The 16,659-nt window shown below is 43.7% G+C and overlaps 1 protein-coding gene across 1 annotated transcript in view; it reads right to left on the bottom strand.

Annotated features, from left to right (window-relative positions):
- LOC139424211 (keratin, type I cytoskeletal 9-like) overlaps positions 1-16,375 on the bottom strand; it is a 31,198-nt gene extending 14,823 nt beyond the window's left edge. The window contains exons 1-7 of the mRNA XM_071175889.1: positions 15,842-16,375; positions 13,108-13,190; positions 10,450-10,606; positions 10,200-10,361; positions 9,914-10,039; positions 9,539-9,682; positions 6,630-6,780 (exon numbers count right to left, since the gene is read on the bottom strand). Coding sequence (XP_071031990.1) covers positions 6,630-6,780; positions 9,539-9,682; positions 9,914-10,039; positions 10,200-10,361; positions 10,450-10,606; positions 13,108-13,190; positions 15,842-16,375 — 1,357 coding nt within the window. The remainder of the gene's footprint in view (positions 1-6,629; positions 6,781-9,538; positions 9,683-9,913; positions 10,040-10,199; positions 10,362-10,449; positions 10,607-13,107; positions 13,191-15,841) is intronic.
- Positions 16,376-16,659: the final 284 nt, after the last annotated feature.

The raw sequence follows: 16,659 nt of genomic DNA on the forward strand, positions 1-16,659 counted from the left end.
TAGTCCTCCCCAGTAGAGTCATATTACCCATAAACACATCTACATATAAAACAATAGTCCACCCCAGTAGAGTCATATTACCCATAAACACATCTACATATAAAACAATAGTCCACCCCAGTAGAGTCATATTACCCATAAACACATCTACATATAAAACAATAGTCCTCCCCAGTGGATCAGTCATATTACCCATAAACACATCTACATATAAAACAATAGTCCTCCCCAGTAGAGTCATATTACCCATAAACACATCTACATATAAAACAATAGTCCACCCCAGTAGAGTCATATTACCCATAAACACATCTACATATAAAACAATAGTCCTCCCCAGTAGAGTCATATTACCCATAAACACATCTACATATAAAACAATAGTCCACCCCAGTAGAGTCATATTACCCATAAACACATCTACATATAAAACAATAGTCCTCCCCAGTAGAGTCATATTACCCATAAACACATCTACATATAAAACAATAGTCCTCCCCAGTAGAGTCATATTACCCATAAACACATCTACATATAAAACAATAGTCCTCCCCAGTAGAGTCATATTACCCATAAACACATCTACATATAAAACAATAGTCCTCCCCAGTAGAGTCATATTACCCATAAACACATCTACATATAAAACAATAGTCCACCCCAGTAGATCAGTCATATTACCCATAAACACATCTACATATAAAACAATAGTCCTCCCCAGTAGAGTCATATTACCCATAAACACATCTACATATAAAACAATAGTCCTCCCCAGTAGGGTCATATTACCCATAAACACATCTACATATAAAACAATAGTCCTCCCCAGTGGATCAGTCATATTACCCATAAACACATCTACATATAAAACAATAGTCCTCCCCAGTAGAGTCATATTACCCATAAACACACCTACATATAAAACAATAGTCCACCCCAGTAGAGTCATATTACCCATAAACACATCTACATATAAAACAATAGTCCACCCCAGTAGAGTCATATTACCCATAAACACATCTACATATAAAACAATAGTCCTCCCCAGTAGAGTCATATTACCCATAAACACACCTACATATAAAACAATAGTCCTCCCCAGTGGATCAGTCATATTACCCATAAACACATCTACATATAAAACAATAGTCCACCCCAGTAGAGTCATATTACCCATAAACACATCTACATATAAAACAATAGTCCTCCCCAGTAGAGTCATATTACCCATAAACACATCTACATATAAAACAATAGTCCTCCCCAGTAGAGTCATATTACCCATAAACACATCTACATATAAAACAATAGTCCACCCCAGTAGAGTCATATTACCCATAAACACATCTACATATAAAACAATAGTCCACCCCAGTAGAGTCATATTACCCATAAACACATCTACATATAAAACAATAGTCCACCCCAGTAGAGTCATATTACCCATAAACACATCTACATATAAAACAATAGTCCTCCCCAGTAGAGTCATATTACCCATAAACACATCTACATATAAAACAATAGTCCACCCCAGTAGAGTCATATTACCCATAAACACATCTACATATAAAACAATAGTCCTCCCCAGTAGAGTCATATTACCCATAAACACATCTACATATAAAACAATAGTCCTCCCCAGTAGAGTCATATTACTCATAAACACATCTACATATAAAACAATAGTCCCCCCCAGTAGAGTCATATTACCCATAAACACATCTACATATAAAACAATAGTCCACCCCAGTAGAGTCATATTACCCATAAACACATCTACATATAAAACAATAGTCCTCCCCAGTAGAGTCATATTACCCATAAACACATCTACATATAAAACAATAGTCCTCCCCAGTAGAGTCATATTACTCATAAACACATCTACATATAAAACAATAGTCCCCCCCAGTAGAGTCATATTACCCATAAACACATCTACATATAAAACAATAGTCCACCCCAGTAGAGTCATATTACCCATAAACACATCTACATATAAAACAATAGTCCTCCCCAGTAGAGTCATATTACCCATAAACACATCTACATATAAAACAATAGTCCACCCCAGTAGAGTCATATTACCCATAAACACATCTACATATAAAACAATAGTCCTCCCCAGTAGAGTCATATTACCCATAAACACATCTACATATAAAACAATAGTCCTCCCCAGTAGAGTCATATTACCCATAAACACATCTACATATAAAACAATAGTCCTCCCCAGTAGAGTCATATTACCCATAAACACATCTACATATAAAACAATAGTCCTCCCCAGTAGAGTCATATTACCCATAAACACACCTACATATAAAACAATAGTCCACCCCAGTAGAGTCATATTACCCATAAACACATCTACATATAAAACAATAGTCCTCCCCAGTAGATCAGTCATATTACCCATAAACACATCTACATATAAAACAATAGTCCTCCCCAGTAGAGTCATATTACCCATAAACACATCTACATATAAAACAATAGTCCTCCCCAGTAGAGTCATATTACCCATAAACACATCTACATATAAAACAATAGTCCTCCCCAGTAGAGTCATATTACCCATAAACACATCTACATATAAAACAATAGTCCTCCCCAGTAGAGTCATATTACCCATAAACACATCTACATATAAAACAATAGTCCTCCCCAGTAGAGTCATATTACCCATAAACACATCTACATATAAAACAATAGTCCTCCCCAGTAGAGTCATATTACCCATAAACACATCTACATATAAAACAATAGTCCTCCCCAGTAGATCAGTCATATTACCCATAAACACATCTACATATATAACAATAGTCCTCCCCAGTAGAGTCATATTACCCATAAACACATCTACATATAAAACAATAGTCCTCCCCAGTAGAGTCATATTACCCATAAACACATCTACATATAAAACAATAGTCCACCCCAGTAGGGTCATATTACCCATAAACACATCTACATATAAAACAATAGTCCTCCCCAGTAGAGTCAAATTACCCATAAACACATCTACATATAAAACAATAGTCCTCCCCAGTAGAGTCATATTACCCATAAACACATCTACATATAAAACAATAGTCCTCCCCAGTAGAGTCATATTACCCATAAACACATCTACATATAAAACAATAGTCCACCCCAGTAGAGTCATATTACCCATAAACACATCTACATATAAAACAATAGTCCACCCCAGTAGAGTCATATTACCCATAAACACATCTACATATAAAACAATAGTCCTCCCCAGTAGAGTCATATTACCCATAAACACATCTACATATAAAACAATAGTCCTCCCCAGTAGAGTCATATTACCCATAAAAACAACAGAACTGGTTCCAATGATTTTTCATGCCATTAATGTTTCACGTCGTGAATTGCACAAACATTTCAAACGAAGCGTGTATTTGGTGTAGGTTTACTGGGCATTCGGAAAGTATTCAGACCCCTTCCTTTTTGCCACGCTTTGTCACGTTACAGCCTAGTTCTAAAATGGATTAAATAAATGTTTTTCCTCAATCTACCCCCAATACCCCATAATGACAAAGCAACAACTGTGCAAATGTATTAAACATTTAAAAACAGAAATACCTTATTAACATGAGTATTCAGACCCTTTGCTATGAGACTCAAAATTGAGTTCAGGTGCATCCTGTTTGCATTGATCATCCTTGAGACAACAACTTGACTGGAGTCCACCTGTGGTAAATTCAATTGATTGGACATGATTGGGAAAGGCACACACCTGTCTATATAAGGTCCCACAGTCGACAGTGCATGTCAGAGCAAACACCATGCCATGAGGTCAAAGGAATTGTCTGTAGAGCTCCGAGACAGGATTGTGTTGGGGCACAGATCTGGGGAAGGGTACCAAAACATTTCAGCAGCATTGAAGGTCCCCAAGAACACAGTGGCCTCCATCATTCTTAAATGGAAGAAGTTTGGAACCACCAAGACTCTTCCTAGAGCTGGTCGCCCTGCCAAACTGAGCAATCGGGGGAGAAGGGCCTTGGAGGTGGAGGTGACCAAGAACCTGATCGTCAATCTGACAGAGCTCCAGAGTTCCTCTGTGGAAAACCTTCCAGAAGGACAACCATCTCTGCAGCACTACACCAATCAGGCCTTTATGATAGAGTGGCCAGACAGAAGCCACTCCTTAGTAAAAGTCACATGACAGCCCGCTTGGATTTTTCCAAGAGGCAACTAAAGGACTCTCAGAACATTCTCTGGTCGGATGAAACCAAAATTGAACTCTTTGGCCTGAATGCCAAGTGTCACGTCTGGAGGAAACCTGGCACTATCCCTACGGTGAAGCATGGTGGTGGCAGCATCATGCTGTGGGGATGTTTTTCAGCGACCGGGACTGGGAGACTAGTCAGGATCGAGGGAAAGATGAACGGAGCAAAGTACAGAGAGACCCTTGATGAAAACCTGCTCCAGAGCGCTCAGTACCCTAAGCAACGACACTTAGCACACAGCCAATAAACTCCCCAAATACAGGTGTGCCAAGCTTGTAGCATCATATCCAAGAAGACTCTAGGCTGTAATCTCTGCCCAAGGTGCTTCAACAAAGTACTGAGTAAAGGGTCTGAATATTTACGTGAATGTGATGTTTCCATTTTATATATTTTTGCTACAATAATTGTCATTATGGGGTATTGTGATGTCATTATGGGGTATTGTGATGTCATTATGGGGTATTGTGATGTCATTATGGGGTATTGTGATGTCATTATGGGTTATTGTATGTATATTGATGAGGGAAAAAACTATTTAATCAATTTTAAGAATTAGGCTGTAACGTAACAAAATCTGGAAAAAAGTCAAGGGGTCTAAATACTTTCTGAATGCACTGTACCTTGGCGTGATGTTTTAACAGCCGTGTAATTCTCTCGAACAGTGTGAGTTTTACCAATATATCCACCTAAATTTCCTCCAAAAAAATGGACATGCTAATTGTTGACAAACGTTACCTTGTCCGGCGGGAGAGATTTGCGCGGTTATCAACACATCACACCAGTGTAAGCCTACACCAGACACAGACCAGGTTATCACCATGTCACACCAGTGTAAGCCTACACCAGACACAGACCAGGTTATCAACAAGTCACACCAGTGTAAGCCTACACCAGACACAGACCAGGTTATCAACAAGTCACACCAGTGTAAGCCTACACCAGACACAGACCAGGTTATCACCATGTCACACCAGTGTAAGCCTACACCAGACACAGACCAGGTTATCAACAAGTCACACCAGTGTAAGCCTACACCAGACACAGACCAGGTTATCACCTCGTCACACCAGTGTAAGCCTACACCAGACACAGACCAGGTTATCAACAAGTCACACCAGTGTAAGCCTACACCAGACACAGACCAGGTTATCAACAAGTCACACCAGTGTAAGCCTACACCAGACACAGACCAGGTTATCACCATGTCACACCAGTGTAAGCCTACACCAGACACAGACCAGGTTATCAACAAGTCACACCAGTGTAAGCCTACACCAGACACAGACCAGGTTATCAACAAGTCACACCAGTGTAAGCCTACACCAGACACAGACCAGGTTATCAACACGTCACACCAGTGTAAGCCTACACCAGACACAGACCAGGTTATCAACACGTCACACCAGTGTAAGCCTACACCAGACACAGACCAGGTTATCAACAAGTCACACCAGTGTAAGCCTACACCAGACACAGACCAGGTTATCAACAAGTCACACCAGTGTAAGCCTACACCAGACACAGACCAGGTTATCACCATGTCACACCAGTGTAAGCCTACACCAGACACAGACCAGGTTATCAACAAGTCACACCAGTGTAAGCCTACACCAGACACAGACCAGGTTATCAACACGTCACACCAGTGTAAGCCTACACCAGACACAGACCAGGTTATCAACACGTCACACCAGTGTAAGCCTACACCAGACACAGACCAGGTTATCAACACATCACACCAGTGTAAGCCTACACCAGACACAGACCAGGTTATCAACACATCACACCAGTGTAAGCCTACACCAGACACAGACCAGGTTATCAACACATCACACCAGTGTAAGCCTACACCAGACACAGACCAGGTTATCAACACATCACACCAGTGTAAGCCTACACCAGACACAGACCAGGTTATCAACAAGTCACACCAGTGTAAGCCTACACCAGACACAGACCAGGTTATCACCACGTCACACCAGTGTAAGCCTACACCAGACACAGACCAGGTTATCAACACATCACACCAGTGTAAGCCTACACCAGACACAGACCAGGTTATCAACACATCACACCAGTGTAAGCCTACACCAGACACAGACCAGGTTATCAACACGTCACACCAGTGTAAGCCTACACCAGACACAGACCTTGAATAAAAGTAGTTCCAAAATCCCAGATGGAAAAATGAATTGTGAAAAAAACGATTGGAACCATTTCTGGGTTTTATGACTCATACTGTAGGACTCAATACTTGATAACTTTGAACTTCAAATGTTTTCTTTGTGTATTTTTATATTTTACAGACTCTTGAAAGATCAGCCTTTCATGCATGGGCTGAGAGATATCCTAACTAACAAGTTTTACCTGCCGACCTCCCGGCCCCTCCAGAGACCACCATGCCCCCTCCCAGGTCAGCCCCTCCAGGGACCATGCCCCCTCCCAGGCCGGCTCCCTCCAGCAGATGCTTATACTGCTGGATCTCCATCTCTAGACGACTCTTGATGTTCAGAAGGATCTGGGAGAGCGAGCGAGAGAGGGGGAGGTAGAGAGCGAGAGAGGGGGAGGTAGAGAGAGAGAAAGAGAAAGACAGAGGGGGAGAGTAGGTAGAGAGGGTGGTAAAGAGAGAGGGGGTAGAGCGAGAGGAGGGAGAGAGAGTGGTAGAGAGAGGGGGGGAGAGGGTGGTAAAGAGAGAGGGGGTAGAGAGAGAGGAGGGAGAGAGGGTGGTAGAGAGAGGGGGGAGAGGGTGGTAGAGAGAGGGGGGGAGAGGGTGGTAGAGAGAGGGGGGGGGGAGAGGGTGGTAAAGAGAGAGGGGGTAGAGAGAGAGGAGGGAGAGGGTGGTATAGAGAGACGGGAGGGAGAGGGTGATAGAGAGAGAGGGGAGTGGGAGAGAGGGAGAGAAGTGGAGAGGTAATTTATGATTGAGCCGGCATTCACAGCGCTTACCATGAATGCGATATCCATGCTGGAGAAATTACGTATTGTTAGCTGCTCTGTAACGCTCCTCTGTAACGCTCCTCTGTAACGCTCCTCTGTAACGCTGCTCTGTAACGCTGCTCTGTAACGCTCCTCTGTAACGCTCCTCTCTAAGGCTCCTCTGTAACGCTCCTCTCTAACGCTCCTCTCTAACGCTCCTCTGTAACGCTCCTCTGTAACGCTCCTCTGTAACGCTCCTCTGTAACGCTCCTCTCTAAGGCTCCTCTGTAACGCTCCTCTGTAACGCTCCTCTCTAAGGCTCCTCTGTAACGCTCCTCTGTAACGCTCCTCTCTAACGCTCCTCTGTAACGCTCCTCTCTAAGGCTCCTCTCTAAGGCTCCTCTGTAACGCTCCTCTCTAACGCTCCTCTCTAAGGCTCCTCTGTAACGCTGCTCTGTAACGCTCCTCTCTAACGCTCCTCTGTAACGCTCCTCTCTAACGCTCCTCTGTAACGCTCCTCTGTAACGCTCCTCTCTAACGCTCCTCTCTAAGGCTCCTCTGTAACGCTGCTCTGTAACGCTCCTCTGTAACGCTCCTCTGTAACGCTCCTCTGTAACGCTCCTCTGTAACGCTCCTCTGTAACGCTCCTCTCTAACGCTCCTCTGTAACGCTCCTCTGTAACGCTCCTCTCTAACGCTCCTCTCTAACGCTCCTCTCTAACGCTCCTCTGTAACGCTCCTCTGTAACGCTCCTCTGTAACGCTCCTCTGTAACGCTCCTCTCTAAGGCTCCTCTCTAAGGCTCCACTGTAACGCTCCTCTCTAACGCTCCTCTCTAAGGCTCCTCTGTAACGCTCCTCTCTAAGGCTCCTCTGTAACGCTCCTCTGTAACGCTCCTCTGTAACGCTCCTCTGTAACGCTCCTCTCTAACGCTCCTCTCTAACGCTCCTCTGTAACGCTCCTCTCTAAGGCTCCTCTGTAACGCTCCTCTCTAAGGCTCCTCTGTAACGCTCCTCTCTAACGCTCCTCTCTAAGGCTCCTCTGTAACGCTCCTCTCTAAGGCTCCTCTGTAACGCTCCTCTCTAAGGCTCCTCTGTAACGCTCCTCTGTAACGCTCCTCTCTAAGGCTCCTCTGTAACGCGCCTCTGTAACGCTCCTCTGTAACGCTCCTCTCTAAGGCTCCTCTGTAACGCTCCTCTGTAACGCTCCTCTCTAACGCTCCTCTGTAACGCTCCTCTCTAAGGCTCCTCTGTAACGCTCCTCTCTAAGGCTCCTCTGTAACGCTCCTCTGTAACGCTCCTCTCTAACGCTCCTCTGTAACGCTCCTCTCTAAGGCTCCTCTGTAACGCTCCTCTCTAAGGCTCCTCTGTAACGCTCCTCTGTAACGCTCCTCTCTAACGCTCCTCTGTAACGCTCCTCTCTAACGCTCCTCTGTAACGCTCCTCTCTAACGCTCCTCTGTAACGCTCCTCTCTAACGCTCCTCTGTAACGCTCCTCTCTAACGCTCCTCTGTAACGCTCCTCTCTAAGGCTCCTCTGTAACGCTCCTCTCTAACGCTCCTCTCTAAGGCTCCTCTGTAACGCTCCTCTCTAAGGCTCCTCTGTAACGCTCCTCTCTAAGGCTCCTCTGTAACGCTCCTCTGTAACGCTCCTCTCTAACGCTCCTCTGTAACGCTCCTCTCTAAGGCTCCTCTGTAACGCTCCTCTCTAAGGCTCCTCTGTAACGCTCCTCTCTAAGGCTCCTCTGTAACGCTCCTCTCTAACGCTCCTCTCTAAGGCTCCTCTGTAACGCTCCTCTGTAACGCTCCTCTGTAACGCTCCTCTGTAACGCTGCTCTGTAACGCTCCTCTGTAACGCTCCTCTGTAACGCTCCTCTGTAACGCTCCTCTGTAACGCTCCTCTGTAACGCTCCTCTGTATCGCTCCTCTGTAACGCTCCTCTGTAACGCTCCTCTCTAACGCTCCTCTGTAACGCTCCTCTGTAACGCTGCTCTGTAACGCTCCTCTCTAAGGCTCCTCTGTAACGCTCCTCTCTAAGGCTCCTCTGTAACGCTCCTCTCTAACGCTCCTCTCTAAGGCTCCTCTGTAACGCTCCTCTGTAACGCTCCTCTGTAACGCTCCTCTGTAACGCTCCTCTGTAACGCTCCTCTGTAACGCTCCTCTGTAACGCTCCTCTGTAACGCTCCTCTCTAACGCTCCTCTGTAACGCTCCTCTGTAACGCTCCTCTGTAACGCTCCTCTCTAACGCTCCTCTGTAACGCTCCTCTGTAACGCTGCTCTGTAACGCTGCTCTGTAACACACCTTGGATTGAATCCCTAATCAGTGTTTGTGAGTGATTCCGTATAGAGGTATGGTGACTGTACCTGGTAGTCCTGGCTCTGCTCAGTGGTGCTGGCCCTTATGGAGGTCAGTTCTCCCTCCAGGCCCATCACCTTGCCACTATACCCAGACAGACGTTGCTGGAACTGGGACTGAACCTCCAACAGCCTGGCCTCTAGGTTCGCCATCTGGAGGAGGGCCGGGTGGGGGACAAACACAGAGAGAGAGACACGAAGGTAACACACACACAGGCGCACACACACACAGAAGACACATGACAAGGATTAGAAATGGGGACATTTGGGGAGTATAGTGAGTGAGTGGGCATGGTACCCACCCCACCCCATACATAGTCCTTGGTATTCCATCTGTAGGGTTTCTCTAGTGTGTGTGTGTGTGTGTGTGTGTGTGTGACCCACCCCCATACGTAGTCCCTGGTATTCCATCTGTAGGGTCTGGTAGCGGTTCCGTAACTCTGTCATCTCCGACGTGGTCGTCGTGGTCGTCTCCATCACCACCGCCGACTCTGCCTGCTTCATCTCCACCTGACACACACAGAGAGAGACACAAGTCACACACACAGAGAGAGAGACATGTCACACACACACAGAGAGAGAGACATGTCACACACACACACACTCAGCACCTCTGATACATATTTTAATGTTGGCCTGTGGTAGTGCCTGCGTTGGCGTGGTAACAGACCTGTTTCATGTACCAGGCCTCGGCCTGTCTGCGGTTTTTCTCCACGGCCGCCTCGTACTCCGACCTGACTTCAGCCAGCATCAGAGACAGGTCCTGGCTCTTAGTAGCCTGGACATCCACGTTCACCTGGCCCGTCATCCCCCCACGCATGGACAACAGCTCCTAGAGAGGTCACATTTTTAGGGGTCAGAGGGTGAGAGAGACCGAGAGAAACACAGCGGGAGAGAGCGAGAGACAGGCGTGCCCTCACCTCTTCATGGCTCTTCGCCATGGAGACCCGTTCGTTCTCGTACCCCTGCAGGTCCTGCATCGTGGCTGTGATGTTCATCTCAAACTCCCGCTGCAGGTTCCTCAGACCTCCGATGTCCCCCTCCACACACTGGCGCAAAGACAGCTCATTCTCCCACCTGGCAGAAATACAATGAACAGAGATGACACCACATTAACAGGCCCAGAGAGATGAGTGACAGATCCGTTAGCTCTTTGGGGTTTTAGGCTGGGTATCTGTCAAGCCCGTTTTGTGACACCTGCTGATGCAAAAAGGGCTTTAACTCTACAGGATCGATGGGTCCCCCGAGGGACGATTGAGTTAACATAGGCTAATGTGATTAGCATGAGGTTGTAAGTAACAAAAACATATCCCAGGACATAGACATATCTGATATGGGTAGAAAGCTTACATTCTTGTTAATCTAACTGCACTGTCCAATTTACAGTAGCTATTGCAGTGAAAGAATACCATGCTATTGTTTGAGGAGAGTGCACAGTTATGAACTTGAAAATGTGTTAATAAACCAATTAGGCACATTTGGGCAGTCTTGATACAACATTTTGAACAGATATGCAATGGTTCAGTCTAAACCATTGTGCACGCACTGCTGCCATCTACTGGCCAAAATCTAAATTGCGCCTGGGCTGGAATAATACATTATGGCCTTTCTCTTGCATTTAAAAGATGATGCTACAAAACAAATACAAACAACGCCTGTTTTTTTCTTTGTATTATCTTTGACCAGATCTAATGAGTTATATTCTCCTACATTAATTTAACATTTCCACAAACTTCAAAGTGTTTCCTTTCAAATGTTATCAAGAATATGCATATCCTTGCTTCAGGGCCTGAGCTACCGGCAGCTAGATTTGGGTATGTCATTTTAGGCGAGAATTGAAAAAAGGGGCGGATCCTTAGGAGGTTGTTTATTAAGAAAGGACTGTGATTGATTAACTGCAAGATAAGGCCCAATACGACTAGTTCATAGCCTACACGCTACACACAGTGAGCATTTCAACCATAGAAACAGAATCATTGTAGTTCTATTATTTCAACACCGGGTCAGGTGAACTCGATAACTGCCATGGTTTTGTTGTAAGAAATGTATGTTTTGTCTGAGAGTGATAGATAATGAAGAAAATCAGTGGGGTTACAACTACAAGCAAAGACCCTATAGAAGAAGCCTATGATAACGGTGAGCATTTCATCTCCCGAACCAAAGCTGTTAGCCTGGGCACCTGTCTGTCAGTGCTGTCGTTCCACTCCTTGCCACTCCCTGTTTGGAATGTGACACGGAGTGGAATGTTAGCACAGACAGACTGGTACCAAGCTAACAGCTGTGTCTTCTAACTCACGTCCTTGCCATTTCCTGACGACTAATTGTCCAATAGACTTGGTCTGTAGGAGAAGATGAGGATTAAGTAATGAATAGTGTTGTTTGGACTATAGGCTACAACTGATTGAATTATTTTCTTTACCGGAACCTACTTCATTGAGACATAGTGTACATATTGCTGTGTATAAATTGTTGATTAATTATATAGGTAACAACTGGTATCTACTTCATTGAGACATAGTGTACATATTGCTGTGTATATATTGTTGATTAATTATATAGGTAACAACTGGTATCTACTTCATTGAGACATAGTGTACATATTGCTGTGTATATATTGTTGATTAATTATATAGGTAACAACTGGTACCTACTTCATTGAGACATAGTGTACATATTGCTGTGTATAAATTGTTGATTAATTATATAGGTAACAACTGGTATCTACTTCATTGAGACATAGTGTACATATTGCTGTGTATATATTGTTGATTAATTATATAGGTAACAACTGGTATCTACTTAATTGAGACATAAGTGTACATATTGCTGTGTATATATTGTTGATTAATTATATAGGTAACAACTGGTAACTACTTAATTGAGACATAGTGTACATATTGCTGTGTATAAATTGTTGATTAATTATATAGGTAACAACTGGTATCTACTTAATTGAGACATAGTGTACATATTGCTGTGTATATATTGTTGATTAATTATATAGGTAACAACTGGTACCTACTTCATTGAGACATAGTGTACATATTGCTGTGTATATATTGTTGATTCATTATATAGGTAACAACTGGTATCTACTTCATTGAGACAGTGTATATATTGTTGATTGATTATATAGGGTACACCTGGTTTTATAGGTAACTACTTCATTGAGACATAGTGTACATATTGCTGTGTATAAATTGTTGATTAATTATATAGGTAACAACTGGTATCTACTTCATTGAGACATAGTGTACATATTGCTGAGTATATATTGTTGATTAATTATATAGGTAACAACTGGTATCTATTTAAATGAGACATAGTGTACATATTGTTGTGTATATATTGTTGATTAATTATATAGGTAACAACTGTGTGAGAGTGGTGCATAAAGAACCATTCTCCTCCAGGACATAAAACCTGTTTCACTGTTCAGGATATGTCCACTACGTATCACTGAGACACCTTAATGAAGAAAATAATTCAATCAAGTTTGCATGACAATCTACTCAGAATGTTGCCAAGGACAATAAACTATTCATCCATCCATCCAATCGCTCATCCATCCATCCTACTTGACTCTGAAGTCGTCAGCAGTCAGCTTGGCGTTGTCGATCTCCACAGCAATCTGAGTGTTCTGAATCAGGAAACCCATGAGCTGCAGACAGAGACAGGAGTCAGACACTGTGTGTGTGTGTGTGTGTGTGTGTGTGTGTGTGTGTGTGTGTGTGTGTGTGTGTGTGTGTGTGTGTCTGTCCGTCCCAGTCCCACAAGCCATTTCACAAAAGATGATGCTTTTCAAAAATATCATTTAATTTTTTGAGAAATAATTCCAAAGACGTTTTTTAGGGCATGTAGTAAGATATTCAAATGATCTACTCAATAACAGACCCATAATGCACTCAACAACATACCCCATAACGCACTCAACAACAACACCCCATAACGCACTCAACAACATACCCCATAATGCACTCAACAACATACCCCATAATGTACTCAACAACATACCCCATAATGCACTCAACAACGTACCCGATAAGGTACTCAACAACATACCCCATAATGCACTCAGTAACATACCCCATAATGCACTCAACAACATACCCCATAATGCACTCAACAACATACCCCATAATGTACTCAACAACATACTCCATAATGCACTCAACAACTTACCCCATAATGCACTCAACAACTTACCCCATAATGCACTCAACAACATACCCTATAATGCACTCAACAACTTACCCCATAATGCACTCAGCAACATACCCCATAATGTACTCAATAATATACCCCATAATATACCCCATAATGTACTCAATAACATATCCCATAATGTACTCAATAACCATAATGCATTCAATGACATACCTCATAATGCACTCAACAACATACCCAATAATGTACTCAATAAAGTACCCCATAATGTACTCAATAATATACCCCATAATGCACTCAACAACTTACCCCATAATGCACTCAACAACTTACCCCATAATGCACTCAACAACTTACCCCATAATGTACTCAGCAACATACCCCACAATGTACTCAATAATATACCCCATAATGTACTCAATAACATATCCCATAATGTACTCAATAACCATAATGCATTCAATGACATACCTCATAATGCACTCAACAACATACCCAATAATGTACTCAATAAAGTACCTCATAATGTACTCAATAACCATAATGCACTCAATAACATACCCCATAATGTACTCAATAATATACCCCATAATGTACTCAATAATATACCCCATAATGTACTCAATAATATACCCCATAAGGTACTCCACAACGTACCCCATAAGGTACTCAACAACATACCCCATAATTCACTCAGTAACATACCCCATAATTCACTCAGTAACATACCCCATAATTCACTCAGTAACATACCCCATAATTCACTCAGTAACATACCCCATAATTCACTCAGTAACATACCCCATAATTCACTCAGTAACGTACCCCATAATTCACTCAGTAACGTACCCCATAATTCACTCAGTAACGTACCCCATAATTCACTCAGTAACGTACCCCATAATTCACTCAGTAACATACCCCATAATTCACTCAGTAACGTACCCCATAATTCACTCAGTAACGTACCCCATAATTCACTCAGTAACGTACCCCATAATGTACTCAACAACGTACCCCATAATGCACTCAACAACGTACCCCATAATGCACTCAACAACTTACCCCATAATGCACTCAACAACGTACCCCATAATGCACTCAACAACGTACCCCATAATGAGCTCAACAACGTACCCCATAATGCACTCAACAACGTACCCCATAATGCACTCAACAAAGTACCCCATTATGTACTCGATAACTATAATGTATTCAATAACCATAATGCACTCAATAACATACCCCATAATGTACTCAATAATATACCCCATAATGTACTCAATAATACACCCCATAATGTACTCAATAATATACCCCATAATGTACTCAATAATATACCCCATAAGGTACTCCACAACGTACCCCATAAGATACTCAACAACATACCCCATAATTCACTCAGTAACGTACCCCATAATTCACTCAGTAACATACCCCATAATTCACTCAGTAACGTACCCCATAATTCACTCAGTAACGTACCCCATAATGTACTCAACAATGTACCCCATAATGCACTCAACACCTTACCCCATAATGCACTCAACAACGTACCCCATAATGCACTCAACAACGTACCCCATAATGAGCTCAACAACATACCCAATAATGTACTCAATAACCATAATGCACTCAATAACATACCCCATAATGCACTCAATAACATACCCCATAATGCACTCAATAACATACCCCATAATGCACTCAATAACATACCCCATAATGTACTCAATAACCATAATGCACTCAATAACATACCCCATAATGCACTCAATAACATACCCCATAATGCACTCAACGACATACCCCATAATGCACTCGACGACGTACCCCATAATGCACTCAACGACATATATGACTATAGCAAATATAGATAAGGTAATCTACAATACTGGATATTATTTTAACAAAAACATCGCAAGACGTTTAGCAGTAGGCTCCCACTGGGCACATACTGTATGTCAATTCAATGTCTGTCCCACATTGGTTCAACGTAATATAATTGAAATTATGTGGGAACAACGTTGATTGAACCAGTGTGTCTCCCGTGGGATAGTTATTGTGCGCTTTTACGCACAACTTTTACAATTGGCAAGCTCGCTCAGGGAGAGAAATACGGAGAGAGATAGTTTTAACGCCTACCTGCTCCATGAGTGGTTTGAGTTTTGCGTCGTAGATGGTCAGGTCGTGCGCCTCCACCTTGTTGAAGGTGAAGGTCTTCAGCTTCTCCTCCAGCTGGTGGTTGGTGGCCTCCAGCTGGCGAACCTTCTCCATGTAGGTTGCCAGGCGGTCGTTCAGGTTGTGCATGTGCTGCTTCTCGTTACCGGCGAACCCGAGGGACGTGTCCTCAACACCTCCACCGTACCCGAAACCTCCTCCTCCACCGCCTCCACCACCACCGAACATCCCGCTGCCACTGCCACCGGTGCTCATCCCACTCCCCAGACCTGCCATGTGGCTGGAGGATGACATCCTGAACCCTCCTCCTCCACCGTCTCCAAAGCCCTTCCCGAATCCGAGACTAGCGCCTCCTCCTCCTCCTCCGACCCCAATGCCCATTCTGCTCCCGAAGCTGGAGCGCATTGACGAACCCCCGGCGGAGGACAATGCCATCTTCCGGCTCCCGAACCCGGAGAAAGAGTTGGCGGAGAACCGCTGCTTCCCGGACAGACTCATCGATCACGATTACAACAATGACTATGGCCTATCTGAGAGAAAGAGACTGCCTATCTTTCAGTCTTCTGTCCTCTACCGCTACTGCTGCTTGTGCTGCTGCTGAGGTGGCGAGGGTCTGAAGCGGCTGAGAGAGCCTGTGACCGCGGCTACTGTCACCGAGCGTCAAGTGTTAATATCCTGAGTATTAAGTGATGGATATATATATAGAGCGGCACTGGCTCGCTCTCCACGCCCCGGTAAAGCGCAATTGGCCACTGTTAGCCGAACCCCCCAGCCCCAGGCCA

Source organism: Oncorhynchus clarkii, chromosome 13, assembly GCF_045791955.1.
Source record: "Oncorhynchus clarkii lewisi isolate Uvic-CL-2024 chromosome 13, UVic_Ocla_1.0, whole genome shotgun sequence".
NCBI lineage: Eukaryota > Metazoa > Chordata > Actinopteri > Salmoniformes > Salmonidae > Oncorhynchus > Oncorhynchus clarkii.